Source organism: Seriola dumerili, unplaced genomic scaffold (assembly GCF_002260705.1).
Source record: "Seriola dumerili isolate Sdu_G_001 unplaced genomic scaffold, Sdu_1.0 BDQW01000200.1, whole genome shotgun sequence".
NCBI classification, from domain to species: domain Eukaryota; kingdom Metazoa; phylum Chordata; class Actinopteri; order Carangiformes; family Carangidae; genus Seriola; species Seriola dumerili.
Window position 1 is genome coordinate 729297 of NW_019174455.1, and position 17393 is coordinate 746689.

General features: G+C 42.2%; 2 protein-coding genes across 5 annotated transcripts in view; both read right to left on the reverse strand.

Annotated features, from left to right (window-relative positions):
- Positions 1 to 7452, reverse strand: part of pknox1 (PBX/knotted 1 homeobox 1) — an 11814-nt gene extending 4362 nt beyond the window's left edge. The window contains exons 1-7 of one of the 4 annotated variants that reach the window (XM_022753885.1): positions 7391 to 7452; positions 5752 to 5864; positions 4337 to 4467; positions 3532 to 3703; positions 1121 to 1321; positions 702 to 819; positions 447 to 544 (exon numbers count right to left, since the gene is read on the reverse strand). In XM_022753885.1, the coding sequence (XP_022609606.1) occupies positions 447 to 544; positions 702 to 819; positions 1121 to 1321; positions 3532 to 3703; positions 4337 to 4467; positions 5752 to 5802 (771 nt within the window). In that variant the 5' untranslated portion in view covers positions 5803 to 5864; positions 7391 to 7452. Of the gene's footprint in view, positions 1 to 446; positions 545 to 668; positions 820 to 1120; positions 1322 to 3531; positions 3704 to 4336; positions 4468 to 5751; positions 5865 to 6351; positions 6372 to 7390 lie in introns of those variants that run through there. The other 3 variants (XM_022753883.1, XM_022753884.1, XM_022753886.1) reach the window with 3 other exon arrangements.
- Positions 7453 to 7946: 494 nt separating this feature from the next.
- On the reverse strand, positions 7947 to 14545 carry ndufv3 (NADH:ubiquinone oxidoreductase subunit V3). The gene is made up of 5 exons (XM_022753918.1): positions 14501 to 14545; positions 14319 to 14452; positions 13346 to 13476; positions 10523 to 11701; positions 7947 to 8267 (listed from the first exon to the last, which is right to left on the reverse strand). The coding sequence occupies exons 1-5, from the start codon at positions 14543 to 14545 to the stop codon at positions 8098 to 8100; spliced, it is 1659 nt and encodes a 552-aa protein (XP_022609639.1). The 3' UTR covers positions 7947 to 8097.
- Positions 14546 to 17393: the final 2848 nt, after the last annotated feature.

Genomic DNA, 17393 nt, shown 5'->3' on the forward strand with positions numbered 1-17393 from the left:
GATCATTTCACTTCAGTTTCATTCTAGTTGATGATTACTTTTAGCTTTAATTGGTGAAGCAGTGCTTGCCTTGCTTGTCCTGATGGCATGACACTGGTCTAATAATTGTCTTAACTAGGTGACATTAGGTGAGAGGTGGGGTACACCCTGAACAGATCACCAGTCTGTCGCTGACACAGAGACAACTATTCATGCTCACACTCACACCTACAGGCCATTTAGAGTCACCAATGAACCCTGAACCTAACCAGCATGTGTTTTTTTTTTTTTTTTTTTTTTTAAATCTGTTTTTGGAATGAAACTTGAATACAATTTAATTTTTTTATTCTCTGTCAGCACCCATTTTGAGCCAACAAAGTGTCATGATTGTGGTCATGTGCATCTCCTGCAATGCAATTAACCACTGATTTAGACAACAGCATCACAGTCAGAGAGAGATGTATTACCTGATTGTTTTGGACGCGTATTGTCCCAGGAGACAGAGCCTGTGTTACCACCTGGCCCTGAGGAGTGACGACTGTAACAGGCTGGTACACTGTGCCACCTGAATATCACACACACACACACACACACACACACACACACACACACACACACACACACACACTGATCAAAGTGTCCCACTGGTACCTAACAGTATCTAACCTGCAGTCACAACAGTACAGTACCTGTGGGAGGGGTTGTATGCCACGATGACATACCTGCGACCACCTGGGTGGGGTTGACGGCTGTCACGGTAACATTCCCTTGCTGCAGGGCTGACGCTGGCACCACAATCTGACCTTGGGGACTGATGGTCCCTGAGATAGAACTGGGGTTCTGCACAACAGAGTATGCACAGGGAAATGGCCTTCAGTAACATGTACTTTTGTTACGTTGATGGCTCTTTTAGCCTGATCTTTAAACCACATTGATTTAACTTGTCAATACTGTGGAACAGGTCAGAGAAGTAAAATAGACTGAAATGCGTTAAAGACACCTGGATCCTGGAACCTGATCCAAAACAACAGAGTGAGATTTTCACTTAAAAGGCACCAACAGATGCAGCTATTGCTGGTGGTTTGTTCTTGTCCCTGCATTTGATTAGTGGTGATGCATACAGTCCATCTACAGTGCATACCTGGGTCTTGGTGGGGGAGAAGCTCTGGGCCTGGCCTTGTCCTGGGGAATATGGGCTGCCTGGCTCCCCACTCAGCAGGGTCTCACTGTTCATCTTAGTCTTGAGGCAGGCGATGTAGCGGCTACAGAAGTCCTTGCACAGGTCACTCACCTTCTCCAACTCAAGCAGATGGATCCGAAGTACCTGGATGGCTTTGACCATCTGAAGGTCAGAGGTAGAAAAAAAAATACAAGAGTTTCATGGCAGTCTACTAAAGGGAGACTGACTGTCTTTCTCAAGCTTCCTGTGTCCTCTTCAGTGTGTGATGTTGAGGATTTAGACTATTAACCTAGAAAATCTGTCTCACTTTGTTTCCACTTGTGTTTTGCTTGATTTTAGAATTTCCAAACATTTCTGATGTGCTGTTTTTTTCATGTGGTTCTAATTTTATCCACACATTTTTAGGGCCTGAGCACAGGGGGCCCTTCAGTGCCAGTATTGGAACGGTCCCTGGCACTAAAGGTCAAGAACTCCATTATAACAGCTGTTTATTATTATTCTTTGTAACCAAAATTAATTAGCAAAAAATGTGTAAGTGCATAGACAAACACGTTGTTTTGGTCTTGTGCATGGCATAGCAAGATAGCCTGACGGGGCGCTGCCTACAAAATTTCAACAAGGCAGCCATTTCACTTACATGTACAAAATTTAGGAGGCACATGTAGCATCCCAAGATTTACAAAAAGCCTTTTGGAGCTATATCCTAAACCAAACAGGAAGTCAGCCATTTTGAATTTACTCTGTAATTTTGTTGCAGTTTTTGTGAAGTCCTCTAAGAGAATTAAATCAGATTTACATCATATGTGTGTAAATCTGATCTAAAGACCGTTGCGATGCTAAATTGTGAAGCTTCTGAGTTCTCGATGAACGGCGTGTCCATGGCAACGTGGGGAATTTCGATGTTTCACCATCAAACAGGAAGTTGTTGTAACTCAAATATACATTGGAATGAAATTTAGACATTTTATATCTGATGTGATGAAGTGCGTTCACCACATCCAACTCAAAGGTAGTCAGAAAAATCATTAACACCTTGATGATACCTTTACTGTGAAATGTGAGAGTTTATCAATTTCAATGTTTTACCATGAAAGAGGAAGTTGCTGTGGTTTTAACTCAAAAACCTGGCACATGCGTCAGAAGTGATGGAAACTGATATGTAAAAAAGGTCTCAGGATTGAGACACCCTAAACAGGAAGTCGGCCATTTTGAATTTAGTGTAAAATTTCGGTGCTTTATTTACCGGTGTTGTACTTTAACAAATTCCTTTTCCAAATTTAACTAGAATGACTCAAAATTTGGTACAAATTTCAGATCTTCATTATGCTAAATTGTTTCGCTTTTGAGTTTGAGTTTAACGGTGTGGCTGTGGGGGCATGGTGAATTAAAATTTTTTACCATGAAATAAGAAATTGTTCAAACTCAAGTATAGATAGTCCAATCAGCCCCAAACTTCACAGGTTTGATAAGAGTCCCGGTCTCACCTTGTTTATATAACTCCCTGTAAACCACATAACTAACAATTAAGTAAGTGTTATTTTTTATTCATTATTCTTGAAACTTACTGACTAACTTTAATCAAGAATGTATCAGACACTGATCTGACTATCAAGAGCAAGAGCTAAAACAACAAAGGTTTACACACTAGAGGTTAAAACATATTTATGACACTATTTCGGTGTTTGTCACTCAGCTGATCAAGAGTGACACAGAGTTTCAGAGGTTCAGCTACAGCACAATACCCCATGTTGTATTTCAAACAGCTAAACGACCTGAGTTCACAGAGTCAGATTTATGTCAGTGACACTGATTGTGGTGTTCGATCATTCTCAGAAGGTACTGTATTGTAATTAACAGGTAAGAAACAACAGCAGTGGACAGGGCTACAGTCATGAGGCTGAGGTCAAAGGTCACACTTTGTGTCACTTTGTGAAATACCTCATGTCTATGTCTTAGTTTTGTTTACAGTTATCTACTTGTGTTTGTAGCCTCCAAAAAATCGTAAATAGACATGAACGAGAGAAGAGGGTTTGATATTCAGTCAAATCCAATTCTGTCAACAAAGTTTGACTCAAACTATTTAAAAACCTGCATCAAATTATGTTTCTATGTCTTTTTATTTTATAGTGTAGTAGTCACTACACTATAAAGATCAAATTTTCTCCAGGTGTCAACACTCTTTTAGAACAGGACTGTTTATGTTGTCAACTACAACTCTCTAAATATGTAGTTCACAATTGAAATGGTTAAAACACTGTAATTGTTTTATGTGAGAGAGGCGGGAAAAAATCCTCTTCCACCAAAATGCTTGAGGGGAAAATAAAACATAAGAAATTAAGAAGTTCCACCTTCGGTATTCAGAGGTATCTCACCAAGTTGTCAAGCTCCAGGTCCTCACTGAAGAAGGGTTTCCCCTCTTTCTCCTGATTGCGAACGAAGTTCTCAATGTCCACATCAAAGCTGGCTGAGGTGATGCATTCAGAGCTCAGTGTGGACTGTTCACACTTCTCAAACAGCAGGGCCAACAGAGGGAATAGGGGATGCCTAAAAAAGGTAAAAGCCCCCCACACAAAACAGGACAAGTTAGTGAAAAGCACTCTCATTTTAAAAGAACAAATTCTACTTTCTCCCCAGTAACAGAGCATGACTTCCTAAACGAATGGTGTTGAGGGTACATGAAAACAAATGATGACCCCTATCATGTCAGAATGAAGTGAAGACAAACTGCTGTACAGACTGAGCCTCATCTATCATGAACACAAGATCACAGTAATATGACTCTACAGTATTCAGCCCACAACACGACACATACTACCCAATAAATGAGCTTGTTGTGAGAGAGTGTGACTTGTTTGCAGCCCTGGTTAGACTTCAAGTGGCCAGTGATAAAAATACAACAAACACTTCCATTAGTTCACACAAGAAAAAAAATCAGTTGTAGGTATTAACAAACCCTTTTGAATTTCAGATGCCAGAGAGCAATATGAAAGTCACATGAGCAAAGGGGAGGCCTTCATGGACATCATGTGAGCTTTCCTTGGGATAGTTTCATTTCAAGCCTATCTGAACATAATGAAGTTCAAACAGGGAAAGAGAAGAACTCAGACGTAAGAATAGAGGGGTGTTGTTCTGGTTCTCTCTCTCTCTAAACGAATACACACTCAGAATTAGGGCTACCGATATATGGAGGCTTTGTCCGCGTCCATGGGTGTCTGCGGCTCGGTTGGTGCCGGGCTGGGCGGCTCTGCCAACGTCCCCTCAGTAAACTTCTGCTCCGCGTCGCTGTCTACCTTTACCACACCTTGCATCTGCAGAAAAAGACAAAACGTGAGAAACAAGTGAGAAAAGAAAGCAATGGAGAGACAGAAAGAGGCAGACGAGGTGAAGAGAAAGGCGGAGAATGAAAGACATAAAAATATCATGTGAACACTAAGGGTAACTGGAGGGCAAAGCTGAACACAGAGCCTTGCTTCAATATGAAATCTTTGAAGAGTCATGGGGACATGATCTGAAAACACATCGGAAAACTGTTTTAATACAAATTAAACTAAAAAAGGAGGATGAAGATTTGTTTACTGTGATCATCAACAACACATAAAGAGATATTATAATGTCATGAAATAGCCGTTCTGTATCAGTCCCTGTTAATCACCTGCACTATGTCTTGAGTGACCTGGTTTTTGAGAGAATTTATTCTTGTGGTTGCACTGAAAAGGATCATAGTATTTAATACATCTCTGATGGACAGATGCACTTAATCTGCATCTGCAGTTACAATCTCAGAGTTCACCTAAACACTAATATACAGCGTTATGACCTGGCTGTAGTTTCAAATATAATCCAGAACCTGTGTGAACACACCTGTCACTTCATGCAAAAAAAAAGGACACATTAAATTGTGACTGTTGCCCCTGCTAAGATCCACTTGAGGAAAGTTCTCCTCCTTTTCTTTCACATATTTTCACACTTTGCCTGCCTACCAGCTACCCAGGATCCCTTCCATGAGCATAAATCCCATCCCCAACCATGTGCCTGAGACCAACAATGACATAGATTGAGCAAAAATGGGCTAAAAATAATCACTTGCTTGGGGTGTAAAATTTGTCATTTGTCATGGATTATTTTCAGTTCCTGACACCCCCAAATTTGGCACTTGAATAAAGATGTTTTGTAAGCAATATACATGAGAACAGACAGAGAAATACTAGACAAAAATAGGGCTTTATATTGCATCAGTGTCTATTATACAGTGATTTATTTGTGGTGGCCTGACCCAGACACACAAGCACGCCGCCAACAGATTACTAAAACTGATGTAATAGCATTAACATTAGTTGCGTTCTAGTCTTAAAACTATTAAGTGTTTCCCTTTGTTTGGCTATCCAGCGTGACTGAAAATAAATGGAGGATCTATGGACAAAGAGTATAAGCTGTAGCTTGACATGTAAGTGTTGTTATTACTTGAGTAATTGCGTCATTTTTCAGTATTGCGTTTTGTCTTTGGCAAACAAGCAAAAAAAGTGCAGTTCAGCCAGTTGGAGCAGGTTGTGTCGGCCTGAAGGCCCCAAACCAAATATCTCCCTCTCACCCACCTGCTGCTCTCCCTTTGGATACTTGTCTATGGAAACCGACTGGGCTGCCATCACGTTCACTGCAGATGCTGCAAACACTGGAGCATTATAGAAAGCGGGGACAGGTGGCCAACCTACACAATACATATAGGTTCAGTTAGACTACCTGTTAAGTGTTAGCACAAAAGCTTTAATGATGCAAGTATCCTACTGTCAGAGTGAAATTATTATTAGCGTTGTAAACAGGGCTGGTATGGTTAAGGGAGAAAAGGCAAGTTTGATTTCAAACTACAATAATCAATGTTGAACATTAATACTTCGTAACGTAAAATAATGTTGGATAAAGAATTAAAAACTTACAATTTTATGTTAAAATATTCACTCAAAAATAAGAAAACATAGAAGTTATGAAACAATAATAATATAATGGAAGCTTCAAATCTGTGCAGATACAATAAACACATCTGGGCAAAACAATGGACTGTAAAGGCACTCAGGGGAAAAAAAACAGGGAGTAACATTTATGGAGGGACTGCCTTTACAAATGTATTTCTATATTTCTTGTCGATATTCAGACACATTTCTGTCCACACCGCTCCCATAAAACAAGAGTGAATTTACCATGAGGAGCGTTGTTATAATAGTAGTGAACATATGTTGACGATGTCCTGTAACTGATATTAACACACCCACCACGATGAACTTAGCCTTTAGCCTAGTGTTAGCTGCTCAGGCACCATTTGTGGCGACAAGGGGGAAATAAAGTGTCAGAAACCCTCTGGGCTAACACAAACCAGCTGCTTTCGGACTGGGGTAACGGCAGTGTTATTCACAGACAAATCAGCTCATTTGGTGTATGCTTTGTTTTTCCACAATATTTAGCTAGCAAGTCTCTAACGCCGATACCACATTAGCGTTAGCTCGCGAACCCAATCTGAGGTTAACCCATAAATGCAAGCGTCTGGCCGAGCTACAGCTAACATTAGCAAGGTAGCTAACTGTTAACTTAAAAGTGTTTCTCATGCTGGTACGGTGCACCCAAAATGCAAAGCGCCATATTTAGCAAGGGGAATCACTGCCATAAACACCAAGCTAAACTAGCGAGCCTGGTGCAAAAAAAGAACCCTGCTGCGGATTGATACGATGTGAGCCGTTTGCCCAAATAAGACAGCATTGGTCGCTCTACCGTTTTGAATTAACATTGTAAATGAATATGCATTTATTGTCAGCTGTGTACAGTAATTCGACTGCAATGCTATTAAGAAGCACTGTCTGCACACCAGGCTAGCCCAGTTGATCCTCAAATCCTTCCCACATCAGTCAATCAATCAAGCGGGGACAGCTGCCCTATCCGTCTCCTCCCCTCCGCGGTAACGATACAACTGTCGGGCCTCGTTTCTAGCTCTCTCGCCCTTTGCTTTTCCACAATCCTCCTCTGCCCCCAAAACGCCGACATATTTTTTTACCCCCCCCCCCTCCCTCTCTTGTATACAGGTTTTTTTATTCTTCCCGGAGCTCTGCCGCTTCTGTTTCCCTTCCAAAAACACACTCCGCTGCACTGACTAGGTCCACGTTCCTCGCCCCGGGGCATTTTTGCGTGCGGCCCAGATTGTTTGATTGATAGGGAACGGAAAAAGAGCGATTTTGAGTGACAGCTTACCTGAGTGCCAATCTTCGTCACACTGACAAGCGGCTGCAGCAATCGGGACCCGCAGTTGTGGCGTTGCGTCATCGCGTAAGGGCACGCAGGGGCGCTCGACTCATGAATATTTATGAGGTGGGCGGAGACATGACGTCCCGCTGCCTACCAGTCCCTCTGCACCCTGCTGGGGTTTTGCTTGCAAACGTTATTCACTGCCCTCATTTACACAACACGTTTTCTATGTATATCTCCAGCTTTACACTCCTTTATGCGTATTCTCTCATCCTCCGACTCCAACACACAAAAATAACAACGGATGCTGACTGTTTACTTGAAAAGGAAGGCATACAGGCAGGATAATTAGGACAGTGTGTACAGGGAGGCAGGCTAAGGGAGTCAAAATTGTAATCATTAAAATAGAAATACAGATAAACCACTTGCACACTCAGCTCTATTCAAATGACCCCCCCAGGCAGAAAAGCAACATAAAAGAAGCGTTTGATCTTTGCCTGCCACTTTCTACACCTATTCCTTTATGCAAGACAAAACAGAATCACACCAGGCAGAAACACACTATATTTCCTATTTGTGTACTTTAATAATATAACATTTCAACAGCTGAATTTCGTGCTGTGACAGATGAGGGGAGGACTACACATAAAGAGGGACAGCACCATCACCATGGTCTCTAATCATTGTAAAGATCTGCAGCTAGGCCAGCTCCTCTAGTGTCTGGGTGAGGGTCTGCCAGAGGAGGGCTGAGGGAGACGAAACTTGGCCATCTCTAGATCCAGGTCAGCAAATGTGTAGGGGGTGTAGCTGTGGTGCTGGTAGTTTTTATAGGTGCTGTTGTCAAATGGCTCCTCGGGCTCTGGAGGTGCCGCTGCTGCAGCCTCTGCAGAAGGAGGGAAAAGACAAAGAGGCATATGAGGGAAAGTTGAGTCTGCAGCAAAGATTAGTGTCTCAAATCTTCCTGCTCATGCATTAAAACAGAAGTGGCACAAGATTATCCAAATGCGATACAGGATCTGGTATACCTGTGCCCTTGTCACTGTAATTAACACTGGCTACAGCTACAGAATGAAAGAGCTTTGAAAATATTTTCAAGGGTTTTGAAGGGACCATACATTTACATATTCACACATGTTGACAAAGGTGGTTTATAGTGGAGCATTTCCTATGGTGGCAGGGCAACATGACCCCCAACAGAGTGTGGAGACACACTGGTGTGAAAAGTCTCAGAGCATGTGAAGGTAAACGTGCTAGCAGACAGTAGAGACAGCCCATGCTAGAAAATAATAAAACTGCCAGAGGCATGAAATGGGCAAAAAGGGAAACAAGTCAAAATCAGTGTCTTTTTTAAACAAGGCTTTGGTGCATTAGATTAGACAAAGATGCATAATGTTCTTTAAATACTAATTTACTTCTAAATCTAAATCTGTCTGGAAACTCCTCAGCATCCTGTGATAGTCAGGTTATAAACAACGTGAGAGACAGAGAAAAATCATACATCCACCATCAGAGAGAAATACATTTACAAAACACATTTACATTTTCCATTAATCTATGCAAATCCCAAAGGCTTTCAGGGGAACAACAGATTAACAGTCATTAAAAAAAGAAAGAAATGAACAAGTGGTGAAATTAATGACCAAGGTGAGGAGGGAGTAGTTCCAGGAGAAGTGTGAGAGATCCACTGGCTGCTAATCAGGTCGACATACAGAGCTCATATCATGACTATGAGCTAATGATGAATAATCATGTGTGATCCTGCTTCCTGAAATACTTTGACTGACTCCACCCACTCCCAGCTCTGCTCATCCTGCTGCTGTCAGGGACAGGACGCTCCACAGTACGACCATGTGCACTCTAACATTACTGTTAGCAGTAGCTTTACCTGGCACAATGAAACCAAACAATGGCATTATTACCTGCAACATTAACATTAACTCAGAAACCCTGAAACCCATATTTAATACAAACAGACATTTTAAACAACAAGTGAGAAATATATAAAAATGAGCTAAATATGAGTGAAATAATCTGGGAATGAAGATGGATTTGGAAACTGTGAGGAGAGGCTGAGCAAGAGGTGTTAAAGAAAAAGACAGGTGGTAGATTTCTGATTCACAGAGGGAGGAGAGGAAGACAGAAAGAGGAGCAGGCTCAGGCTGCGTCCACACTGATACGTTTTCATTTTAAAACCAAAATGATCTCCATCCAGGAGTGTTTCAGCTCCATTTCCAGACACACCTGACAACACATAATGTCCATTCACCTACACTGAGCATGTGCGTGCCAGTGTAAACAGGAATTAGAATGTCTACTTTGCAGCTGATTAGTAGCAGTAAATACTCTGAATGAGGAACAGTAAAGACAGTTGCAGCATTTAAATGAAGAATGTAAGTGAACAACAGCTGCAAGCAAAGACAACAAGGTCAGTAACACTGTAATTCATTATCATGTTGAATTCACCACTGGTAGTGGAGGCTGATCACAGCCAATTAGGACAGATCGTGGGTGTCTACGCCATCGTTCCGAAGGTCTCAGTTTCTGTCAGTCCAGACTACAACACAACCTCAGAGTTTTCAAAATAAAACAGGTCCAGCAGAGTTTCTGAAAGTCTCTGGATGCACTTTAAAGAGATGCGCTTTAAAACCAAAACCTATAAGTGTGGACGTAGCCTAGTGTCACAGTATGCAATAAGCAATGTCGCCTTCCTCATGGATTGGCAGGGACGACACGGTTGTGTGGGTCAAAGACAGACAAGTCTTAATGACAATGTGCAGAAAGCAAGGCAATGTTCAAGAAGTAGCAAATTAATAAGAAGAGAAATGCATCAAAAAGCCCTGAAAGCGTTGTTAAAGACATGACCACTACAACCACCTCATGCACAACAACCAGGCTGAAACCAATGTAATGGGAGATTAGATGTCACAGTGATGGGACAAAGCAAAATAAGGTTAATGAAAAGAATCCAGGGATAACGTGACAGCAACTACTTTATGTGAAAAACTGATGCCTGATTAACACCTTAACACTACACAGAACTTAGGAGGGATAGAGAAAAGTATGGTTATCTGTAGGGCCTTAAGATCCACAAAGAAGAGAGGGAGAAGAGATTTGGGGGAAGGGTGGTGTAGTGTGTACCCTCAGGTGGTTCAACTGGAGCCTTCGCCTGCAGCTCCTCTCCTGCAGCTTCAGCTACGACTGGAGCGGGGTCCACCAGCTCCTCAGCACTCTCCACAGGGGAAGAAACCTTAGCTGCAGTCTCTGCAGCAACTTCAGCAGGGGCAGCTTCATCTTCTACAGGCTCTGCAGCAACTTCAGCAGGGGCAGCTTCATCTTCTACAGGCTCTGCAGCAACTTCAGCAGGGGCAGCTTCAGTAGCTTCAACAGGAAGATCATCTGGGACTTTTTCTGGAGATGCAGCCTCAGTCACATCTTCAGCTGGAGTTTCACCCTGAGTATCAGGGACAGCAGGAGATGCAACGTCTTCCATCACTTCTGGAGCAGGTTTTACTGCAGCTTCAGCTGAAACTGTGGTGCTGGTGACAGTGACCTCTGGAGATTCTTCTGTGGCAGTGTCCACAATTTGATAGGCTGAGTCCACTAACTCCTCAGAGCTGACACTGGGTGTCTCCATGGGAGCTTGAGCTGCTGCTGCTGGAGCAGTCTCTTCTGCAGCCTCAGCACCAGAGGCAAGAGAAGCTTCATGTTCTAGTGGAACTTCCTTCTTATCTTCACCAGTTTCTTTCTTCACCTCTGATGTGACCTCATGGACTTCTTCTTCTTTCACAGTGGATTCTGACACATCTGGTACTGAGGTCTTGGTGTCTGACTTCACTTCTGACTTCTCATCTTCAGAGTCAGAGTCAGAGTCAGAGTCAGAATCGGAGTCGCTGGATGATGAGGAGGAGGATCCATCAGCTGCTGGATCACCAGGCTCAGAGGAGGCTGTGGTTGGTGGGACTGCGGCTGAGGCTGAGGCTGCAGCTGGAGTGTCATCTTGTGCTGTTGTTTCAGTGGCTGCAGCAACCAGGGGCTCAGGGGCTGCTGCGTCAGCTATAGGTTGAGATGTGTCAGCGATAACCTGAGCAACATCTGGGTTGGAAGCTGGATGTGAGGAGACAGCTGGAGCTACAGCTGCTTCACTGGCCACAGTGACAGCTGCTGCAGAGGCAGCTGCATCTGTTTGTGCAGTGGCCACTGGTTCAGCTGCACCTGCAGACTGAGCTGGGAAAAGCCCAGGCTGTGAAAATCTAACAGGGAAGGCAACAGAAGTCTTGTAGGCTAGCAGGGCTGCTCTGTCATCTGGAGCCTCTGCTGCTGAAGGAAACAAGAGTCGTTAATAATGATAAACACTTACAGTAAAATGGCTAATTATTTACAGCATCAGTCAGTTTGGACAAACTTTATAATTCACTGGTTTTTCTTCATTATTTCCTAAATTGTAGAATGAAGCCAAAGTCATCAACACTATGAAATAACACATGGAATTATGTGGTAAACAAAAAAGTGTAAACAAAGCAAAATGTTTTAGATTTTAGATTCTTCAAAGTAGCCTCCTCTAGATTTGATGATCTCTCTTCATTCTCTCACCAGCTTCATGAGGTCGTCACCTGGAATGGTTTTCAATAGGCTTGAAGAAGTTCATATATATTGAGCACTTGTTGGCTTCTTTCATTCACTTTCTGGTCCAACTCATTCCAAACCATCTCAGGTGGGTCGACGTCAGGTGACTGCGGAGGTCAGGTCATGTGATGCAGCACTTCTTCACTCTGTTCTTGGTTAAATAGGCCTTACACAGCCTGCAGGTGTGTTTGGGTGATTGTCCTGTTGAAAAACTAATGATGGTCCCACTAATGGGATGACATGTGGATGCTGAATGCTGTGGTAATGATGCTGGTGAAGTGTGCCCTCAAGCCCCCCACACCGTCACACCTCCTCCTCCATGCTTCATAGTGGGACTATATATGCAAATACCATCCACTCCCCTTTTCTGCATCTCACAAAGACACAGCGGTTGGAACCAAAGTCCTGTTTTCCACTGGTCTAAAATCCAGTCTTGTGTTTCTCTTCTTCTACTTGGCGTCCCACAGTCGTGTTGGTTTGCCTTGGTTTTTTCAATCCTGGGACGGTTCTCATCAGAGCGTTTGATGGTTTTTGCTACTGCACAAAGTTGTTGCACTTTTCTGGATTGACTGAGCTTCATGTCTTGAAGTAATGATGGACTGTAGTTTCTCTTTACTTAGTTAGTTGAGCAGTTCTTCAGATATTATTAGTACAGTTGTCCAATAGCTCTACTTATTGTACACCAAACCCTCCATGACACAACACACCAAATGGTCTCAAACACATTAAGATGGAAACAAATCCCACTAATTAAGTCTTGACAAGGCACAGCTGTTAACTGAAAATCATTCCAGGTGATCACCTTATGAACTCGTTAAGATAATGACAATGTTGTGCAAAGCTGTCATCAAGGTTAATGGAGACTACTGAAGAATCCAAAATATTTTTAAGACTTTTTTGTTTACTACATAATTCCACATGTTTATCTCAGTGTTGTTTTACAAAAAACAAAAAAACCTATGAATGTGTAGGAGTGTCCAAACTGTTGACTGGTGCTGTACATCGCACCCAAATCTGCTTTCCTGGAGTTTCACATGTTTTATAAAAACAGCCCAAAAAAACTAAAAGAAAAATGTAAACACAATATTTGGTCATCAAAATAAAACTCACTTGGATGTTGACCTGGTTTAAACTGTCAGAATATTTATATTCACAATTATACACAATCAGTTACCCTTTATTATAGACTGAATCTATCACTGAGGGTGAAATGGATGACTGGAAGAGAGAACATTCAGACCATATATACACATACAGTATGTAAAATTATGGATACAAAGAAAACATCAGTAATATCAGTCAGTTATTAAAATGTCTAACAGAATGGAGTGGTCTTACTCTTGCTCGCAGCCTTGGTCTTTTTGGCTGGTTCTCCAGTCTGAGTGCAGAGAGGAGCAGCTGAGTTCCTCAGGAAGGCCCAGCTCTCCACCTGGAGACGCTGCAGAGAAGCAGACATGACTGTGAGACAACTGAGACACAGAACACACACGAAACACTGATGGGATTAATGAAATAGACTGGTTTGATCAGAAAGAGCAGGGTTGATCATCTTCTATCAGAACTCTCTGTAGTCTGATAATCAGACTTAATTATGTTCATTCAGCCATTTCCTGTTTTGAGAACCGCTGTTATTTTGTTCAACCCAATCAGCAGTGACGCATCTCTCTCATTGACATAATTTCCTGTCAACACAGAAGCTGTGGTATCAGTGACCAGTTAATTGAATAAATATGCTAAATATTAAAGAATAGTAAGTTGACTTGAGGTGAATTGACGTCCTCATTATTCATCCTGTCCACAGAGCTGTGACTGGCTTGGTTGGTTTTCCAACCAGGGAACCAGCCAATCATTGAGCACAACTCACAAATAGAGTATCATACATACCTACATATTCCACTGTGAGACATCATTGTTCCTCAGAGACCATGTTACCACTGAAGAAAATATCCAGGTGCATTTTTTCTGACCAATACTGTCACATACATAGAGATATAAACTCCTGAGTTACTGGTGCTACAATGTGTTTGTGCCTACTTATACTTACTTATACTTATTGTCCTAATAAAATGAGGATGTATTATATTGTGTTTTGGCAGTTTATTAATTTAAAATATGACCTGTTTAGCACCATTACCCCAAATCCACAGCTTAGAACAACATTTTGAACAATGTAAAAAATGAGCAGTGATTTCTGTATAAATGCGATGAATGCAGTGATCAGTCTGGCCTTTCTGTCTCTAGCTGCTCCAGGAGGTTTGACTCTGCCCCTTAAACTGTCATGTGTACTCCATGTTAATGAACCACAGTCTACACCTTTCCTCGGTGCAGGTAACCAGAAGACCGCGGGTCGGGGTCAGAGCGCACAGGACACTCGCCCGGAGCTACTCGTTCCGGCTGCGGTGTCCTAGATCCCCGGTCTGCTGACCTCTGCCAGGACGTGGTCTCCTAACAGACCACATGAAAACGTCTAAGCCACAATTCGGGTGATTTTACCTTGAGAAGGCCCAGTTGCCCTAAGCGGAGCAAGGAGGTCGCCATGTCGTGTTCCCAGTGATCTGATCCGGCTGGAAACTGAGCCTTAAACACAACAGTTCCGCAAGACGACAACAGGTCTGACGTCACCTGTTATTAAAAAATACTTCACGCCTCTTCAGTTTGATCTTAATATAACAATATATATTACACTCGCAGTTTCCAGTATTTACATTTATATTAATAATGAAGACACGGTCTCTGGAGCCTGTTGTCGGTTACTTCTTGTGTCTGTATATCGCTCCACCATAGAGCATTCCACCGAGGACCAGTGTCAGGGTCTGTCCCATCTTCCTGGTCCTGGCCCGTATGTGGGTCTGACTCAGGTCGTTCAGGTGAAAAATACGTCATTATTACACAGCTGGTCTGAAATAAGGCTCACGTTTAAGGGCTGTTTGCTCTTTAAATCCGCCAGATGGCGGGCCTGATCACTCATGATCACCGTGGGTGGCAGAGGTCCTGGTCCTGGTCCTAGGTCTGCTGTCCTAAACCCTCAGCCTCCTGTACAGCAGTGATATCCTGTGACATAGAGCCGTCTTCATCAAACACCGCTACTGGCTCCTTACATTACACGTATTATATCACAGGTAGTCATCATGTAAACAGACCCATAACAGCACAGACCGTCTACAGGTCTACATGTCTTCTTCCCAAATGTAATATATGACATACATGTCCCTTTATCAATAGTGATGTTGCCGTATATGTCATCTATAAGGGGTTATATTATTATCACATATATAAGATATAAGTTTATTACATATATGAAATACCCACTGTAAAATTTGTAAATGTACATACATTAAACTATTTCTATATGGTATGACATGTTGCGACCATATATGTTAATAATATATATTTAATTTATATTTGCATAAATTCAATATGCTCATATTTGATTTTCTTTTGGAACCAACTGTATATAATATCAACATGTACTGAGAGGCTTTGGAATGGATACATATTCATGTAATAGAATGTCTATAATATAAGCATACATATATTTTAGACATATATGTCAGATATGAAATTGTTCCCTAATTTCTAATAGGTTTTATATACAATTTTTACATATGTTTTTATTTCATATGTACATATATTTCATACATGGAAATTAATTCAAATCATGACAGCGGTCAGTCCATCTTTTATCAGGTGAGAGAAACACCCAGGAAACATCATTTATAACATCTCAGTCTTTACCTTTAAACAAGCAGCTCCGTTCACATACAGTGACACGTGTGTCACATGATGAACTCCAGAGTTACCATTAGATCATTAAACAACCTGATCCACTGTAGAATATATGAACCCAGGTTGTTGCAGACTCTGTAGTCTTTCAATATCATGCGCAGATATTATCCTGTGAATAAGTATCTTCTTATTTGTGTGAACTGTTCATTGTGTGAAACACAGACAGTGTTAAACCTCTCACTATATCCTGATATAATGTTGACAACACTGACCCTGACTTTTCTCTCTCTTGGAAAATGAACTGTTTGTATTGCGGCTAAACTGGCGATCACTTAAAGTTCAATGAGCCGCAGTGGGCTAAATACGGAAGATAATTGTTGACGCGCACAATAAACATCCATTCTTGTTTCTGAGGCTCTGTCACTTTTATTACTTCATCATAGCGATGCAGCTCCAATAACTTACAGACGCAATATTAAAGATAACAAAGCAAAGCACACAGATTACATCATGTAATGTTTCAAAGCGAAGCGGTCAACAGAGAGTTTCACTTCCGACATTCACCCCACACCATGGTCCAAAGCCAAACGAATAGGTGAACAGGTGAGTGGAGTTAGAAATAATCTCGGAGTACAACCCACAGTGACACACCCTCCACCAAAGTGCCAATGCAGTGTGCCCACACAAACCACGCCTGTGAATATACAAACTTACATGTATGGCTCCTACATTCCGGCCCCTAATTATGCTAAAGCAATAATTACAACACTACTAACATGTAGAAGACAAACTTGGAAAATGAACATGTTAGCTAAATCACATACAAGACATTCCTTACCCACAACCCAAAATCTGTAGCAATTAGCAAATAATCCTTCAAACCTGAAAGTCTTCAATTCGAGTCCATTCACAAGCACAAGTGTCCAAATCAATACAAATTGTCCATATCCACAAAGGATGAAAAGTCCCTGCAGCCTTTCATGGCTCCTCCGCTTCTTGAAGTAGGCACACTTTGGTGATGGGCCTGTCGAGATAGCTGCTCCTAGTCTTGATGCGAACCTGACGCACAAGTCCTCCCTTGTCAGGAACAGCATGCACCACCTTTCCAGTGAGCCACGAGTTGCGAGGAGCAGAATCGTCCACAATGACCACCACGTCTCCAGGAACGAAGTTTCGTCTAGTACTCTGCCACTTCTGGCGCTCCTGAAGTTGTGGCAAGTACTCCTTGACCCAGCGTTTCCAAAACAAGTCAGACATATACTGTACTTGTCTCCAACGGCGACGAACATATATGTCTTCCCTTTGAAACACCCCTGGTGGCAATAAAGGCTTGGACTTAAGAAGCAAAAGATGATTCGGGGTTAACGCTTCCAAGTCGTTTGGGTCGGTGGAGGCTTTGGTTATAGGACGGCTGTTGATAATAGCCTCAGCTTCACAAAAGACCGTGTGAAGACACTCCTCGTCCAGGTTCTGTGTTTTCAGAATGGAGTTCAACACTTTCCTCACAGACCTTATCAACCTCTCCCACACTCCACCGTAATGCGACCCGGAGGGGGGATTGAAAATCCATTTAACTCCCTTCTGAAGAAGAGCATCATTGATCTGTGCTTGATTCCATTTTCCAATAGCTTCCCTCAGTTCGCGTTCGGCTCCGACAAAG